This window comes from Magnolia sinica, chromosome 10, assembly GCF_029962835.1.
Source record: "Magnolia sinica isolate HGM2019 chromosome 10, MsV1, whole genome shotgun sequence".
NCBI lineage: Eukaryota > Viridiplantae > Streptophyta > Magnoliopsida > Magnoliales > Magnoliaceae > Magnolia > Magnolia sinica.
This window is the reverse complement of record NC_080582.1, coordinates 69,209,174-69,226,328: the sequence shown is the minus strand read 5'-3', so window position 1 is coordinate 69,226,328 and position 17,155 is coordinate 69,209,174. Positions and strand designations below refer to the sequence as shown.

Genomic DNA, 17,155 nt, shown 5'->3' with positions numbered 1-17,155 from the left:
GCTATCATGGTATCATTTATAAACGAGATTGGACATGCTTCATAAGATTCCCTTAAAAAGAATGCAACAGAACATGACTAATTTGGAATATTAACCCATAGTTGCCAGATCAAGAGATACAAGAAACAATGTGAGAAATGGATGCAAGAAACACTTCATTTTGCAGCATTTATTATAGTAATGAAAATGACTGAAACAAATGAAGGAAATGTGAACCAAGAAACATGATTATTTCAAAGGGAAACTAGTTTCCTGGTATCCATGATATAAAATTCGTAAAATTCAAAGCAACTTGTTTTGTCATGTTGGCTCAGTTCAAAAGGATGGGGATTGATGAGAATGTTTCCAACAGAATTAGAACTCGACAGATGAAGTGGAGATGTCCCTTTAGAGTGTTGTATTTATCCATGCATGCCTATGAAACCAAGGTATTCCGTAACGGTAACGGTGGCCGTAACGGCCACCATCATTACCTTTACAATACGGATCATAACGACTGTTACAACCCTCGTAACAGTCATTATGGCCTCTTTTTTATTGAAAAAAAAACTCGAAAAACCTATATCTGCCCTGTAACGTTGAAAAAAAATAATAATCTAAAAGACATGTATTTTCCTTGCAATAGACCATTACGGGGCTCTTATGGCCTTTACAGGGGGTGTAATGGGCTGTCAATTACGGCTCATTTTTTCCATAACGGTTGTTATAGTCATTACGGCCCCATAACATGTAACGGTTGCCATTGTTACCTTTATGTAACGGCCTTTACGACACTATGAGACTTAAATCTTTCAAAGACGATTGATCAACCACCTACGCAATATAGAGTAGAGTGTTGGACAATTAGAAGGCAACATGAGTAAAGATTGAGTGTTGCAAAGATAGGAATATTGATTGGATGTGCGGTAAAGCAAGGATAGAATTTTTTTTATTTAAAAAAGGTCATCGAAATAAGCTTAGTAGTCAAGTAACAAGAGAGAAAATGATGGAGAGTAGATTGAGAAGGTTCGGTCATGTGCAACGAAGATTAGAGGCAAATCCAGTAATGAGGGGAACATCAATTAGAAGTGAAGGGCCTAAAGAATAGGGCTATCAAATTGGACCTGTTTAAAAATGAAGTCGGGTGGGGTACCAAATTCGATTTCCATCGGCTGTGCTTTTTAATAAATATTAATAATATATAAAGACAAACTAAATCTACCAGTGGGAATTTTGCACTCATTGCCGGTCCCAACCGGAATAAAGGAGGGTTGTGTCAAGTTGACAACTGACATTGAACTGTGACCACAACTTTTTTTCATGGATCTCGACAGTCTAACATTTCTAGCTTGTGGTAGGGCATTCCCTATAAGCAACTTGTTGCACCAACACTTCGGTGGATTGAGAAATGGACAAGGTTGGCTAAGGCCAAGGTATTCCCTATTGGTAACAACGGCTGTATTGATCACCACCATTACTGATATATGTATTGTTCATAACAGTTGATACGGTAGTGTAACGATTGTTGCACCCCCTGAATCAGTCAATTTTTTTTTGCCCAATGAAATATGAAAAAAATATCTACAAAATCCCAAATAATATGAATATTCCAAATATATTTTCCTTTTTTTTTTTTTTTTTAAACATCTTTATGATGGCATAATGGTCCACTCTTTTGCAAGAATGTTGTATTGGGCTGTCTATTGAATTTATGAATCTGACAAGTCTAGATTGATCTCAAATTGGCCTACAATTCATGCAAGTTATAGCACTCATCACACTAATGCACATGCAGCACATCCCTAAGCATTTAACATAATTCTCCCAAAGAAATTTTAAGAAAAAAAATGAAATTATACTTGGATGAATACTGTCATTGATTTAGGGGACAATTGGTCTCAAAATTCATGTAATGTATTATATTCATCCCATTAATGCATATCCCTAGGCATTAGGCATCATTTCTCCCAAGTTATTATAAGAAAAAATTAAAATTAAAATTGGATGAATAATCTCGCTGATTTGGGCGGGTTCCAAATTCATGCAAGCTATGACACCCATTCCACTAATTCATATCCCTAACCATTTGACATCATTTCCCCCCCAACAAATTTTAAGAAAAAAATGAAATTAAATTCGGATGAATAGTGTTGCTAATTTGGAGGGACCACTCGATGCCCCAAATTAGCCTTAAATTCATGCAATCTATTAGTACTCATCCCACTAATGCAATTTGATGAAGACATCAGAGCACCATTCAGGGCCTACCAGAGGAGGAGGAGATCATCAACAGCTTCCCTCTGGATAGATGACCACTATGTGGCATTTGATGCATCTTTGAAGATCCTACACTAGGAAGATGCATGTGGGTTACATTCTTAAGGACTCTGGACCGTTGGATCTAGTGCACACGTCTATCGGACCGTTGGATCGCGCGTATTGGGCCGTTTCAAGACTTTTGATAGTAGCCCGCCTCGATCGTGGACACTTTAAGACTTAAGTGTCTTAGTTTTTATTTGACTTTATTAGGATTTAGTTTATTTGACAATGTCCCAATTTGGACATTTTGTGAGATATGCTTTATGTTTTATTATAGTTTTAGGAGTATTTTAGTAAAAAAAAAAAAAAACGATGAGTAGGGTTATTTTTGTAAATTTTTGCACTTGAGACTATAAAAGAGAAGGGGTGGGTGAACCTCTCTATGATATTGTTTCATAAAATTTCAAAGTTCCTCTTATTTCTTCATGCGATTTGAAGGTTTCTCAATGTGGTTCGGAGATTAGGTGTGGTGTGATTCCATTCTTATTCAACGAAGGTGCAAGGCTTCCATCTCTGTTCTTCTTATTCTTTTTTTTTTAAAAAAAAATAAAATCCAAAAGACGTATTTTCTTCAAAACTCCATCTTCTCTTCTTTACTTCCCATCCAAATCATCCTTTTCTTCATCTTCTCATCATCCAACCTCAACCTAAACCTAACCCAAACTACCCACATGTGTGACTGACTGCAAGACCACACGTGAGAGCCGAGGTTGATTGTACGGACAACCCAATAATCCCCTTGATTCCCCTTAGTTTTTCTCATAAAAAACCCATTGATTCCAAATCCTCTAACCCCAATCGAAACCCTAGATTCCCAAATTCATATTTTCTCCAATTTCTAAAAACCCTAATCCCAAAATCCCCAATTCTCATGAACCCTAAATGCCCAAATCTCAAGTTTTCTCCCCCCTAACCATAGTCTTAGAATCTACTAGTCAACCCCTTGAATGTGGATCGTGCCTATGCTAAGTTGGAAGTCCTATCCTTTCATTGGGACTAATTTTAATTAGTTTATATGGTTTCATAGCATGCGATCATGTGATTTAGGTTAAATCAGATTTTATTTCCTATTGTTTACTCTTAATCATGTGGTAGGTTATCTTTTGCTATTTGGATTACTTTATGGACTCTTTAATAATCTCCACGTTGCATGCTAGCATTAAATTATGTGTCATGCACCACAATCGGTCCTAGATTGGTAGATATTTATTGGGTGGTGAAGAATGAAAAATATGTAAGTTCCCAACTTACGCAATTGGCCGAAACTTATGTTTATTTCTTCATCCTACTATCAAATCAAATCATTTGACATTTATTGGATGGTGAAGAATTAAAAATACCTAATGGTCCTATTTCAACAAACAAATGACAAATGATTTATGGTTAACATCATTCACAAAATTTGATTTTGACTTAGCAACGACCGGCCCCACATTTTAATGGATTTAATTTATGTTAAGGAGAGAATTTGAGAGAGAGCACATGGGGCTGGGATGTGCCCACACGCACATACACCCAAATTTGTCGAATACATGCCAAGTGGACAAATTTTATTTGTATCAAGCTTCATAATCTGCTAGACTAGTGGGTGTTGCGTTGACCGTGGGGCCCACCTTGACATATGTATTGTATATCCACATCGTCCATCATTTTCTCTAGTTCATTAGGGCATGGTCCCAAAAATGAAGCAAATCCAAATCTTAAGTGGACCACACATGAGGGATTGAATGCCAATCATTAAAAACTTCTTGGGGCCACAATAGTTTTGAATCAATATGATATTTGTGTTTTCCCCTCATCCAGGTTTGTTTGACCTTATCAATAGGTTGGATGGCAAATAAAGATTATAGTGGGCCCTAGGAAGGGTTTTTATTTTTATTTTTATTTTTATTTTTATGTTGGGCATTCAATGACCACTATTTCCTATGGCGTGGTCCACTTGAGATTGGAATCTGCTATAGTCCTTGAATGAGCTCAAAAATTTGATGGATGGTGTGGATATACAACACATACATTAAGGTAGGCCCCATGGTTCCATTAAATGTGCAAGTACATTGCCACAACGAGGAGGAGAAAAAAAGATGTATGTTTTTTTTTTCCCCGTTTCCTTCAAGTGGTTACCGTGTGTAACAACCATGGGCGACTGTTACGGGAACCGTAACAGCCATTATACCCCGTAATGGCTATTACGCTCCAGAAATTCCTACCCTCATCATTTCATACCCATATTGCATGACGGTTATGGCCGTTACCATCACGTATTGGTCATTACAGTCGGTATGTAACTGATATGGTATACCTTGGCCGGGGCATTCCCTAAGCGACATGTTGCAGCAACACCTAGGTGCAATGAGAACTGGGAAAGGGCTAGACCTAGGGCATCCCCTAGAAGCAACAAGATGCACTGACGCTTGATTGTGGTGAGAAGTACGCAATAGTGCCACACCATTTTGGAAGAGTGTGAGTAAAGAAGCTACCCAAAAGAATAAGATTTGTCTTGCCGCATGGAATGTAAGACTGTTGACAAATAAGAGTTTGGAGTTTGTGGATAAGATGAGACGAGAAGAGTAGACATATCTTGCATACAGGAGCCCAAGTGGAAAGAGCAGTGTTTCAAATAGAGAATAACGTGTAACATAGCATTCACTCCTATGAAGCGTGATGAGTAAGCTACATAGTGCGTAGTGTAAGCTATATGCTACTTCTAGATTTTTTATTAAGGCCATGCTTGGTTGCACCAGATATCATGAAATTTCGTGGTATTTTGCACCAAATTAGACTAAATAATAATGAAATTTCATGATATCTGGTACAACCAAGCATAACCTAAAATAATAGGAAAAATAGCCCAAAGATTCAATATAAAGATAAAGAAAGAGCAACAAAACTGATTTAATACTGTTGTTGTTGAACACATTAATTAATTTTTATAGGAAAAAATAGAAAAACATAACAAATCATTGAAAACATTAATTGTTTGTTGTTTTAGTGAAAAATAACTTGCAATGGAAGCTATGCAGCGCAAAGCATAGGCTATGTAGCGTGTAGCGTATGTAAATTAGCATATAGTGATGGGGACATCACGCGCACACGCGCACTCACGCCGCCACTCCTACGCACGTACGTACGTAGATGGAGGACCCCACCATCGATCTGCCTCGATGACGACGTCCAGGGAGGGCCTCCTAGCTAAAAGTCAAGTTTTGGTTCAGAAAAGTGGCCCGATAGTCAAGAAAAGCCCACCATGGGATCTCATGATCGTGGCCCACTCGTCAGATTGGTTTTATATTTTATGTTTTGCTTATTGTTATTATTTAGAACATCATGAACGCTTTAGATTTTCTCGTTTGGTTTTTATTTTAGTTTACTTCATCGCCAAGTAATAGGTGTCGCACATGGTGCGAGTTTTTGGGTATAGGGTTCTCCCTATAAATAGGCACCCCTTGTAGTTCTTTTCATTCATTGAAGTTAATAAAAAAATTTCTGCTTTATTTTTCTGCTCTCTTCGTGAGTTGTGGAAGAATTCAAAAGTGGGTGCGAAGCCCTCCCTTTTCGAAGGGCTAACTACCGTGGTGCGAAGCCATATCGATCCCAATTCACCCCCATCTTCCATCATCTTTTTTTTCCATCTTCCCTCACCATTCATATGTCAAATTTGTCCTTTTGTTGCATCAGATTTCTTCATTGAAGCAGGTTTTCAGATTTCAGCAAACTTCGGCAGAGCACTACGCACAAACCGTACATCGGATCGAGCTGAAATTTGGAGGTTTTGGAGTCCATCCCTGGCCGACCAGGGCCAAGGTGGCCTTTTTCTGAATAGTGGGCCCCACACACGTACGGCCGGGATCACACGCACGTCCATCTGGACCATTGTTGCTGTCCACACGCGGGATCATCTTTTGGTTCAGGTTTTTATCTTCTTTATCCTCTCATAGTCATTTTTTCATGAATCCTAACCCTATATTACATGATCCCTAATTGATTTGCCCCTTTTTATTACCTTAGGGTTCCTTGAATTGAAATTAGGGAATCCCTTGGATTAGGGACTGATTTTTATGCATGAGTAGTTGATTTTATTTCCCTTTGACATTGTTTGGTTTATAATTTTATTGGTCCAGTCCTAGCCTGTGTCGGCTTGGACCCGCATAGATTCCCCTTTAATTGAATGTTTGGATTTTCATGTGGGATGTGGAATTTGTGTGATTGTTTCTGAATTGGTGTGATCTAAGCCTGCAATCTTGCATATCATATTTAATTTTTCATAGATTCCCCTTTAATTGAATGTTTGGATTTTCATGTGGGATGTGGAATTTGTGTGATTGTTTCTGAATTGGTGTGATCTAAGCCTGCAATCTTGCATATCATATTTAATTTTCCATGTCCTGCATCATATAGCCTATGTTATCTAGCGTGTAGTGTATTTAGATTAGCATATAGGTTACATGCGATTTAAGCTATTTTCATAAGCTACGCAACATTAAGGCTAAGCTACGCTACATAGTGTAAGCTATTTAAAACACCGGGAAAGGGGTAAAAACTAGAGATATTAATGAATATAAACTTTAGCATATAGGAAAGGGCAACAATAAAAATAGGCATGTGATTTAATAAGATAAAAATTTAAAGAATAAAGTTGTAGATATAAAGATAGGCTAATAAATCTTGTTTTATAGAGTAGATAATCAATGTCACTAGTGCATATGCACCACGAGTGGGGTCAAAAAATGGAATTAAGAGAATTCTAGGAGGGCATGGACGGATTCATGCAAGGAATTCTAAATGGAGAGAGTACATTCGTAGGACTAAAGAAGAGTTTAAAAATGTCATGTTGGAAAAGATAATAGAAGACATGAATGGTTACATGGAGGATATGTTTTGGGAGATGAAATGAGATGGAAGAAGTTGTGCTTAATATTGCGAAGGCATACAATCTAGCTCTAGCAAACACATACTTTTAAAGGAGAGATGGACATTTATAACCTATAAAAGTTAATTATATAGATGCCGGACAGACTTCTTTTTACTTAGGCAAAACAATCCATATGTAAAGACCATACAACTACGCTAACAGAGAATTCAACATAGATTAATGGCTATGGATTTTACATTACAAGATGGAAGAGAGAAAACGAAACTAATAGGTGTCCAAAAATGAGGTGATGGTAGAGGAATTGATGCTATTTAGTAATAAATTGATGAATTAAGGAAAGTGGAATGTTGAAGAAGAAGTTAATGTTATGTGGAATGAGACTGTTGAGTGTGTCAGGAAAGTGACATCCACAAGGCTATTTCCAAGAATCGATCATGTTTCAAAGCCCGACAAGGAACTGAAATGAGAAAATTTTAGATGAATATAGAAACACAAGAAAGAACCTAAGAAAGTAGTAAGGCTAAACATAAGGCATTACAATAGACTAGTAATACGAGAAGGTGAGAAAGATGTCCTCAAACTTGCAAGAATGAGACAAAGGGGAGGGACCTAGATCATGTCAAATGCATTGAGATTTAAGAGTGATGACTAGAGGTATTGGTTAAGGAAGATGAGATCAATGAAAGGTGGGGAAACTATTTCCCTAGCTTGATAAATTACCACCACTCTAAGAGCTTAGGATAGAAGGAATCATAAACTCAAATTAGATTAGACACCATAGATACTTTCATAGAATTATGATATCTGAAGTGAAATAGATACTTTCATAGTATTATGATATTTAAATGAAAGAAGCTTTGCGAAAGATGAAGGCAATAAAGGCCTTAGGACTGGATAGTATACTAGAGATGTTGGAAGTGCATGGGAGATACTGGTTTATTGTGGCGGACAAAGTTGCTCAACAAGATTGTAAGATCAAAGAAAGTACTGGACAAATGGAGATAGAGAATTGCACTAACTATCGAGGAATTAAACTTATGAGTCATATTATGAAAACTTTGGAGGAGAGTGATTAAGCAATTAAGGCATGAGATGGATGTATTGGAAAACCAATTTAGTTTCATGCTAGGAAGGTCAACCATTAAGGTTAGTTTCCATCTTAGATAACTGATGGAGAAATATGGAGAGAGGAGGAAGGATCTCCACGTGGTCTTTATTGACTCAGAGAAAGCACATGATAGTATCCCTAGAAAGATAATCTAGTGGGTGTTAGGAATGAAGTCTTAAGAGGATACACTGCAATGATTAAGGATATGGAGAGGGAATGGTAACTGTTATTGAATGTGATATGGGCCAACATAGGTCCACTTAAATGGATTATTTTAGTCTAGGGTATAGATGGGATTTTTTTGCTTTTGGTCCGGCCTGTTCTTTATGCTATACAAGTAGAGCCAATGGCAACTCAGCTCTAATATCGTTCTAAGGTTGGGCCCATAGTGGTGGCCGTGGTAGAAGAGGTAGCCGTAGTGACATGGGAGGCAACCGTAGCAGAGGTTGTGGACCTAGGAAGTGCACACATTGTGGGCTCTCCAATCATTTTTGACCTCTAGAGGCTAACCGAGCTTCTTATACTGGAGAAGAGCGATGGGTCTTCTCTAGCTAATTCTACATCTGTTGCTCCACAAACACATATGACTGTATGATTGGTGAGATGGTTACTTTTACTCGAGAAGAATATTCCAAGTTGTTGAACAATTATAGAATTAGTCTGTTCCTACTACCTCTGCAGCTACTTCCACCCTTATGGCTACATATGTGACCTCGGGTATGGATTGTATAGGATCCAAGTCTCATACTTCGTGTGTAATTAACTTTGGAGTGTCTAACCATATGACAGGTCAGTCTAGTGTGTTTTCGTCTATTAATGATTCATTAACAGGCTCTTCTGTCACTTGGGGAGACAGTACCCAGTTCAAACTACTTGGAATTGGTACCGTTCATACAAATCCCTCTTTTTTCATTATCCTTTATTTTATTTGTTCCAAAATTTCATTTTAAGCCTTTTGTTTGTTAGTGGCTGAACTTACCAAATTACTTAACTATTATGTCACTTTCTATCATTCACATTGTGTTTTCCAAGACCTAAAGACGAAGAAGAAGATTGGAGTAGGACATGAGTATGATAGGTTATACTATTTTGATCATGACATTGTAAACACATTGACACAAACAGACATCTCAGCTTATTAGTGACATTGTTGTCTCGGCTATCTATCATTGAAGATTCTTAAGGGTGTCATCTCTTGTTATCAATATCATCTAGAGTTTGATGTGTGTAAGTTGAGTAAGCATCAATGTGCTACTTTCCACCACATGTTGAGAAGGATTGTTTAATTCCTTTCTCTTTAGTTCATTTAGATGTTTAGGGTCTAGTTAAAATATCTAGTAGGTCTGGGTATTTTGTTACATTTATTAAGTATTTACTTTTCCACCATATTTTGTTTATTTAGAAGTTGAGTAAGCATCAAGTTGAGTAAGTATTTTGTTACATTTATTGATGATTGTTCGAGAATAGAATGGCTTTATTTAATGAAAGATAAATCTGAATTATTTTTTATTTTTAAAACTTTTTACATTGAGTTGCAAAATTAGTTTAATTTGAAAGTGTCTTTGTTTCAATATGATTATGTCAAGGAATACATGTGCCAATCTTTTAGTTATTATTATTATTTTTTTTTTCTAAACAAGAATCTTACATTAGACATCATGCGTACACAACTCACAATAAAATGGGGTTGTAGAACAGAAGAATCATCACCTCCTTAAGATAACTCATACTCGCTTAATTCAGATGAATGTTCCTAGGAGTGAAGTGATGCAACACTCACAATATGTTTTTTGCTAAATCAGATGCCTTCATCTAGTTTAAAGGGTCAACAATCTCATTAAAGTTTTGTTCCCAAATACTCCGTTGTTTCCTTTAACTGTTAGATTTTTTTGAAGTGCTTTTTTGTCCACCAGTTAGAGTCTGGCCATGATAAGTTTAATCCTTGAGCAATTAAATATATTTTTCTTAGATACTCCTTACTATTGTAATAGTCCATCACTTAGAAGACAATATGTGTGTAGATGTTACTTTTTTTTAAAGTTTACCTTGTTGTTCTCAAAATACAACAAATCTCTTGATACAAAAACTGTATCAAGAGATTGCGGTCAATGAAGACATTCAAGCCTTATCGTGTACCGCCTCTTTCATTCCCATTATGCCTTAGCTAACGGTCTACACGGACATATCGTACAACCGATCATGACATGCTGCCCAACATATCTTCTTCAGAGACTTGTGGTCTAATGAGTTCTCAAGATACATCTGATATTTTTATTGTCCTAAGAAAAGCATATGTGTACCGATAATCCCATCTCTAAATATGTTTCATTTCATCGCTTATCTCTAAATTTCCACAACTTTACCATGTCCTTATCTTCTCACTTTGTTCCAAAGTAATATGAAGAAGCTCTGTTAAATAAGGGGTGGAAGCAAGTGATGGAGGAAGAGATAAATGCACTTTATCGGAATGACACTTGGGAACTTAACAACTCCAATTAGTAAATGTGTTGAGGGTAGCAAATGGGTTTACATAACCAAGTTTTATCCTGATGGTATGTTTGAACAGTGGAAGGTTCGCCTAGTCATTAAGAGGCATGCTTAAACACTTGGTGTTGATTATAATGAAACCTTCTCTCCTGTGGCCAACTCGAATTCCATTCTAGTCATACTATTTGTAATTGTTAATCATAGCTGGTGTCTCTTCGAACTTGATGTTAAAAAAAAATAAAAGCCTTCATGGTGATCTTATATAGGAAGTTTATATGGAGCGACATCCTGAATTTGTTGCTCAAGGGGAGTCTGACTAAGTGCGTTAATTGCAAAAAAAAAGCAATTTATGGGTTAAAACAGTCTCCACGTGCATGATTGGACAAGTTCAACAAGGTTGTAACTATGGATCTGTTCAAAGTCATGCTGATCATTCTGTTTTTGTACGTAAAGGTATCTCAACTTTCGTTATGCTTGTAGTAATGTGGATGATATTGTTGTTATTGAAAGCGATAAAAACGGAATTGGAGGACTAAAGAAGTATCTTCAACAACATTTTCTCACAAAAGATCTATTCATGTTTGATGCTGCCTTCGTATAAATGCTGCTAAATCCAAGTAACATCTCAATGAAAATATGGTATGGATTTGCTCGTGGAGATGGGTCTTCATGGGGCCAAGCCAGTTTATACTTCAATGAATCCTAATCACAAGCTTGTAAGTGATCAAAGAGATGTAATGGAGGATATGAGGAGGTACAAAAGATTGGTTGGAAAACTTATTTACTATTACTTGGCCAAACATATCCTATGAAGTGAGCATAGTAAGCCAATTCATGAGTTCTCCAAGTGTACTTCAGGTTTATTATGCTTGTAGCATGTGGATGATATTGTTGTTACTGGAAGCGAGAACAAGGGAGTTGAAGAACTAAAGAAGTATCTTCAATAGCATTTTCTCGTAAAAGATCTAGTTATCTTCAATACTTCTTTGTATAGAAGTAGCCAAATCCAAAGTAGTTAATCTATCTCAACAGAAATTTGTTATGAATTTACTCATGGAGGCGGGTCTTCATGGGACTAAGGCAATTGACACTCCCATGGATCCTAATTACAAGTTTGTGAGTGATCAAAGAGATGTAATGGAGGATCCAAGGAAGTATAGAATATTGGTTGAAAACTTATTTACTATTATTCGACTAGACATATCTCATGTAGTGAGCATAGTAAGCCAATTCATGAGTTTTCCAAGTGTACCTCACATGGAATCAATTATTTGAATTGTGTGTTACTTGAAAGGAGCGACAAGTCTAGGAATTTTGTATAAATGGAATGGTCATCTTCCGATCATAAGATGTTCAGATGTAGACTGGACATGTCCCTTAGTAGATAAACGATCCACTAATGGATATTGTACGTTTGTGGGAGGAAATCTAGTCACATGGAAGAGCAAGAAGCAGAGTGCGGCGGCCTAATCGAGTGCCAAAATAGAGTACAAACCAATGGTTTTTACTCCCTGTGAGTTAATGTGGATTAAGAATTTGTTACAAGAAATGGAATTTATAGTGCACCAAGTGTTTAAATTGTCGGCAAAAATATCGAATTATCGCCTATAATTTCGCTATCGCCGGCCCTTTAAAACCAAAAACCCAAAATTTCACTTCTCTCTTGAATATCGGCGAGATTTCGCCAATTTCATTGAATTTATTATTTTTTTTTTCGAATTTTCGTCCACAAAATCGAGTTGTAAATATTGGAAAAAAAAAAAATCAAAACTAGAAATACCTCTTTCAATGATTGGATTGCGGATCGACATTCTTCAGAAGTATGAAATAACATAAAAAAATCTAGGGCTTTTGGTGAGCTTTTTCTAATCTTGTTGGGACTTTTTTGTTGAAAATTCCTCTCATGCTATTTCCCCAAAAAGAATCGGCATTGCGTGCTTGAAGATGCTTCAAACGTTATTTAAGGGGAAAAAAATATCGAGGTTTTATTTACGGATGCAAAACAGGATTTTAGGGTTTAAAGAACACGGGTTCTTCTTTCCCTTTTTGTTTACAACACAACTTAAGTTGCGACCTTGCAACCGTGTGATGCATGTGACTTTGCGGGGCATACCTCAATGTGTGCTATGTATATCTATGCCATCCATTCATTTTGCCATGTCATTTTAGGGCATAGGCCAAAAAATGAAGCATATCTAGATCTCAAGTGGACCAAATCACAAGAAATATTGGTCATTGAATACCCACCATTAAAAACTTTCTAGGGCCCACCGTAAAGTTTATTTTCCATCTAAGTTGTTCATATGGTTACACAAACTTGCATGAAGGGAAAACACAAATATCAGCTTGATACAAACTTTTATGGCCCACAAATAGTTTTTAATGGTCAATGACCACTGTTTCTTGTGATGTGGTCAGTGGTCCACCTAAGATTAGGATCTATTTCATTTTTCGACCCATGCCCTAAAATGAGTTGGTAAAACGGATGGACAATGTAGATATACAACACATACATTGAGAAGGGCCCACAGCTTGGTCCCATCCACATTGTTGGTTCAGGGCGACATGCAAAACCCTTTCACAGGTTCTTGAGACGGGAAGCTAGGCAAGGCCGTGGGGCCCATCGTGATGTTTTTTAGAAATCCACCCCGTCCATCCATTTTGCCTAATCATGTTAGGACATGGGCCTAAAAATGAGGCATATCTAGAACTCATGTGGGCTGCATGACAGGAAAAAAGTGGGTAGTGAAATGCCTACTGTTGAAACCTCCCTGGGCTCCATTGTGATGTTCATATGCCATCCAAATCATTCATAAGGTCATCTTTACTAGGATGAACTGAAAACACAAATATTAGCATGATCGGAAACTTTTGTGGCCCCATGAATGTTTCAACATTGAATGTTCAATCCTCACTGTTCGCTATTGTTTGACCCACTTGAGTTCTGGATTTGCCTCATTTTTGGGGATATCTCCTGACATGATCTGTCACAACGGATGGATGTCTCATAAACATTACGATGGGCCCCATATAGTTTCCTATCACAAGAAGTTCATGAAACAATTACTCGGGCAGATTTTTTAGGGTCACGTAAGTCAGCACAACAGTGGAACCAACGATGTGGGCGGGACCCTAACCGTAGGTCCCACCTCGATGTATGCATTGTATATCCACTTCATCCATTTGTTTTGCCAGCTTATTTTAAGGTACGGTCCCAAAAAAATGAAGCAGATACAAATTTCAGGTGGACCACACGGTCCACACCATAAGAAACAATGATTATTGACCATTAAAAACCTTTTGTGGGCCACAAAAGTTTTGAATCAAGCTGATATTTGTTTTTTCCTTTCATCCAGGTTTGTGCGACCTTATCAATAGGTTGCATAGTCAATAAACATTACAGTGGACCCTAAGAACTTTTTAATGGTTGGCGTTCAATGACCACTGTTTCTTGTTGTGTGGTCCACTTGAAATTTCTATCTGCTTCATTTTTTTTAGGACCATACACTAAAATAAGCTAGCAAAACAAATGGATGATGTGGATATACAATGTATACATCAAGGTGGGCCCTACGAAAAGGGTCCCACCACAGCAATGCTTTGCATAAGCACACATGCAAGGGACACAGATTGCATACTGACGATGCCTATTGTGATGCCACTACTGGACGGTGCTCTGTGGGCCTCGAAATATTGTATATGTTTTATCTACGCAATCCATACATTTTACATCATTATTTCAGGGTATTAGCCCAAAAATGAGGTAGATTTAAATCTCAGGTGGACCACACCTCAACAAAACGATGGTGATTTTATTCCCACCATTAAAAACTTCATGGGGCCTACTATAATGTTTATTTACCATCCAACCTGTGGATTAGGTCAGACACACCTAGATGAAGAGAGAACAAAAATATTTGCTTGACCCAAAACTTTTGTGGCCCCTGAGAAGATTTTAATGGTGGACATTCAGTCACCATTGTTTCTTGTGGTGTGGTCCTTATGAGATTTGGATCTACCTCATTTTTGGACTCGTTCCCTAAAACAGGATGGAAAAATGGATGGATGGTGTGGAAAAAACACATAATCATGGTAGGGCCCACATAGCAAGCAATTCAGGTCCGGTGGGGGAGCATTATGCATGTCCCATGGGCCAAACTTTGATCCTCTGGTAAAGTGTAATGGATGATACACGAACACAGAAATTTCTTAGAATTTTTACATGTAGTATACAAGTAGTGAAATTGAATAGTCCAAATTAGTTACCCAATGTGGATTTGATGGTTGGATGGTGTGATGGATAGGTGTGATGGTTGGAAGGATCGATTGATGGATGGATAGGATGGATTGGATAGTTAGATGGACTGGATGGTTGGATGGACTGGTACAAGCAAAGGATGACCTATGAACAATACTGCCAATGTGTTAAGCAGTGTCAGATTAGTTTTTTTTTTTTTTTAATACGTTTCATTTATTTTTACATGTCTTAGTAATTGTATGGTAGCTATACTTCGATCATATAACTCATTTTGGTTACTATTGGAGTGATTTTTTACGATAGCACATGCTTTTAGCCCCTATTAAATGGAAACTATGTATGAATTCCTTTAGCAGTTTTTTTCATTCCTAAATATGCAAATATGTATATTTAGGCATCATATGAAGTTTCACTGAAAAATTCCACCGTTTTCCCCATTTCCCCTCTTGTTTCTCCCATATTTCCAGTTATTGGTGATATTATCGGTGATAATGATATTGTATCTTTATCTCCGACCAACGAAATTTATAGTGATACTGACAACTCGAACACTAAGTGCACCCACCTAAACAGTTATTTTGTGATAACCAGGCTGCTACATGCATAACAAATAATCCAGTCTATCACAAAAGAACTAGATATATCGAAGTTGACTGTTACTTCATATATGAGAACATTTCCAGTGGTGAAATCTCTACTTCATATGTTCAATCTCAGGACCAACTTGTTGGTGTATTCACCAAGGTTCTTTGTTCCACTCAGGCTACACATATATATTCCAAGCTTGGCATAGATAATAACTATGCTCCAGCTTGAGGAGCGTTTAATATGGGCTTACATATGACCACTTCAATGAGTTATTATGGTTTAGGATATAAAGGGGATTTTTCTGTTGTTATTAATGGCATTTTTGAATTTATGAGACTTTCATAATATAAAGGGGGAGCGCTAACTTCAACCCATTCTCTTTTCTCTCTTTCTTCTTATCTATTCCATCTCTCTTTCCACTATTTTATAGTAACAAATGTTAGGACCACTAGTGGAGAGACTGGTGAGCTTCTGATTACTATCGCTTAAAATAGGGCTTGGCAATGAGCTTGTATCTTCTTACGTGGATTACGAAAGAGTAACAAGGCATTTACATGAAGAGGACTTATGGCATATATTGTTTGTAGATGACAGTTTTGATTGACAAGATGAGAGAGTCTAAATGTAAAGCTGGAACTATGGAGGGATTGTTTAAAATCTTGTGGTTTTAAAAAATCAATCAGAATATATGGAGTACAATTTTAGTAATCATAGAAGTCAAATAAGGAATTAGTTAAGCTTTGATGAAGGCCCAACAGGACATGTATCTGACCCCAATTAGTTGGGATAAGACTTGAATGATTATAATTATGATGATCATGATCATGAGATAAACTCTCCCTCTCAACATATCTATCAATCAATCTATTCCCTATGACCTTATGGGTACTCAATAGGTATTTCAGTACCCTGAATATGGTACACCAATACTTGAACGTAGCCGGTTGACAGCCCTACTAAAAAGAGAACGCGAGGAAGACCTTCAAGGACTTGGATCAAGGTGGTGAGAAGGAATATGCATGCTTGTTTACTTGCCAAGGACAGGGCCTTAGATAGGAATATTGGTGATACAAGATTTGTAAAACTGACATTGGGTAGCTGGGACAAGGCGACAATGTACTGGTGGTGGTGGTGTTCATAAGATACCTTCACAACGATGTAGTTGAACAATGATCAATGTACAATACCCAAACTTGTACAACACTGTTCAATAATAAGCTCTCACAAATGTCATGATAGCTCAGTATTACCTATAGTTGGTTACTAGTGATGCAGTGTAAGGGGCAGTGAACAATTAGAACCAAAGTAAGTCGTTGGAAGATGACAGCAACATTTAACAAATGCACAAGCCTATAGAAGAAATACCTGTATTCGCTTGCAATCCATTATGCAGCAAGTTACTCAAAGAAAATAATTGCTTTGCCTTCAAAAGTGGTTGTTCTGGATATGAAAGATGAATGTTGAACCTGATTTACAAAATAATAACAAGACGATTACCAAGTGCATACTTAAATAATGAAATGGATGGAATCAATATGCATGCTGT

The 17,155-nt window shown here is 37.2% G+C and overlaps 1 protein-coding gene across 8 annotated transcripts in view; it reads right to left on the bottom strand.

Annotated features, from left to right (window-relative positions):
* LOC131216926 (endoribonuclease Dicer homolog 4-like) overlaps positions 1-17,155 on the bottom strand; it is a 188,393-nt gene that overhangs the window by 29,851 nt on the left and 141,387 nt on the right. For all 8 annotated transcript variants that reach the window (XM_058211553.1, XM_058211557.1, XM_058211552.1 and 5 more), the window contains one exon: positions 16,975-17,075. In XM_058211553.1, the coding sequence (XP_058067536.1) occupies positions 16,975-17,075 (101 nt within the window). The remainder of the gene's footprint in view (positions 1-16,974; positions 17,076-17,155) is intronic.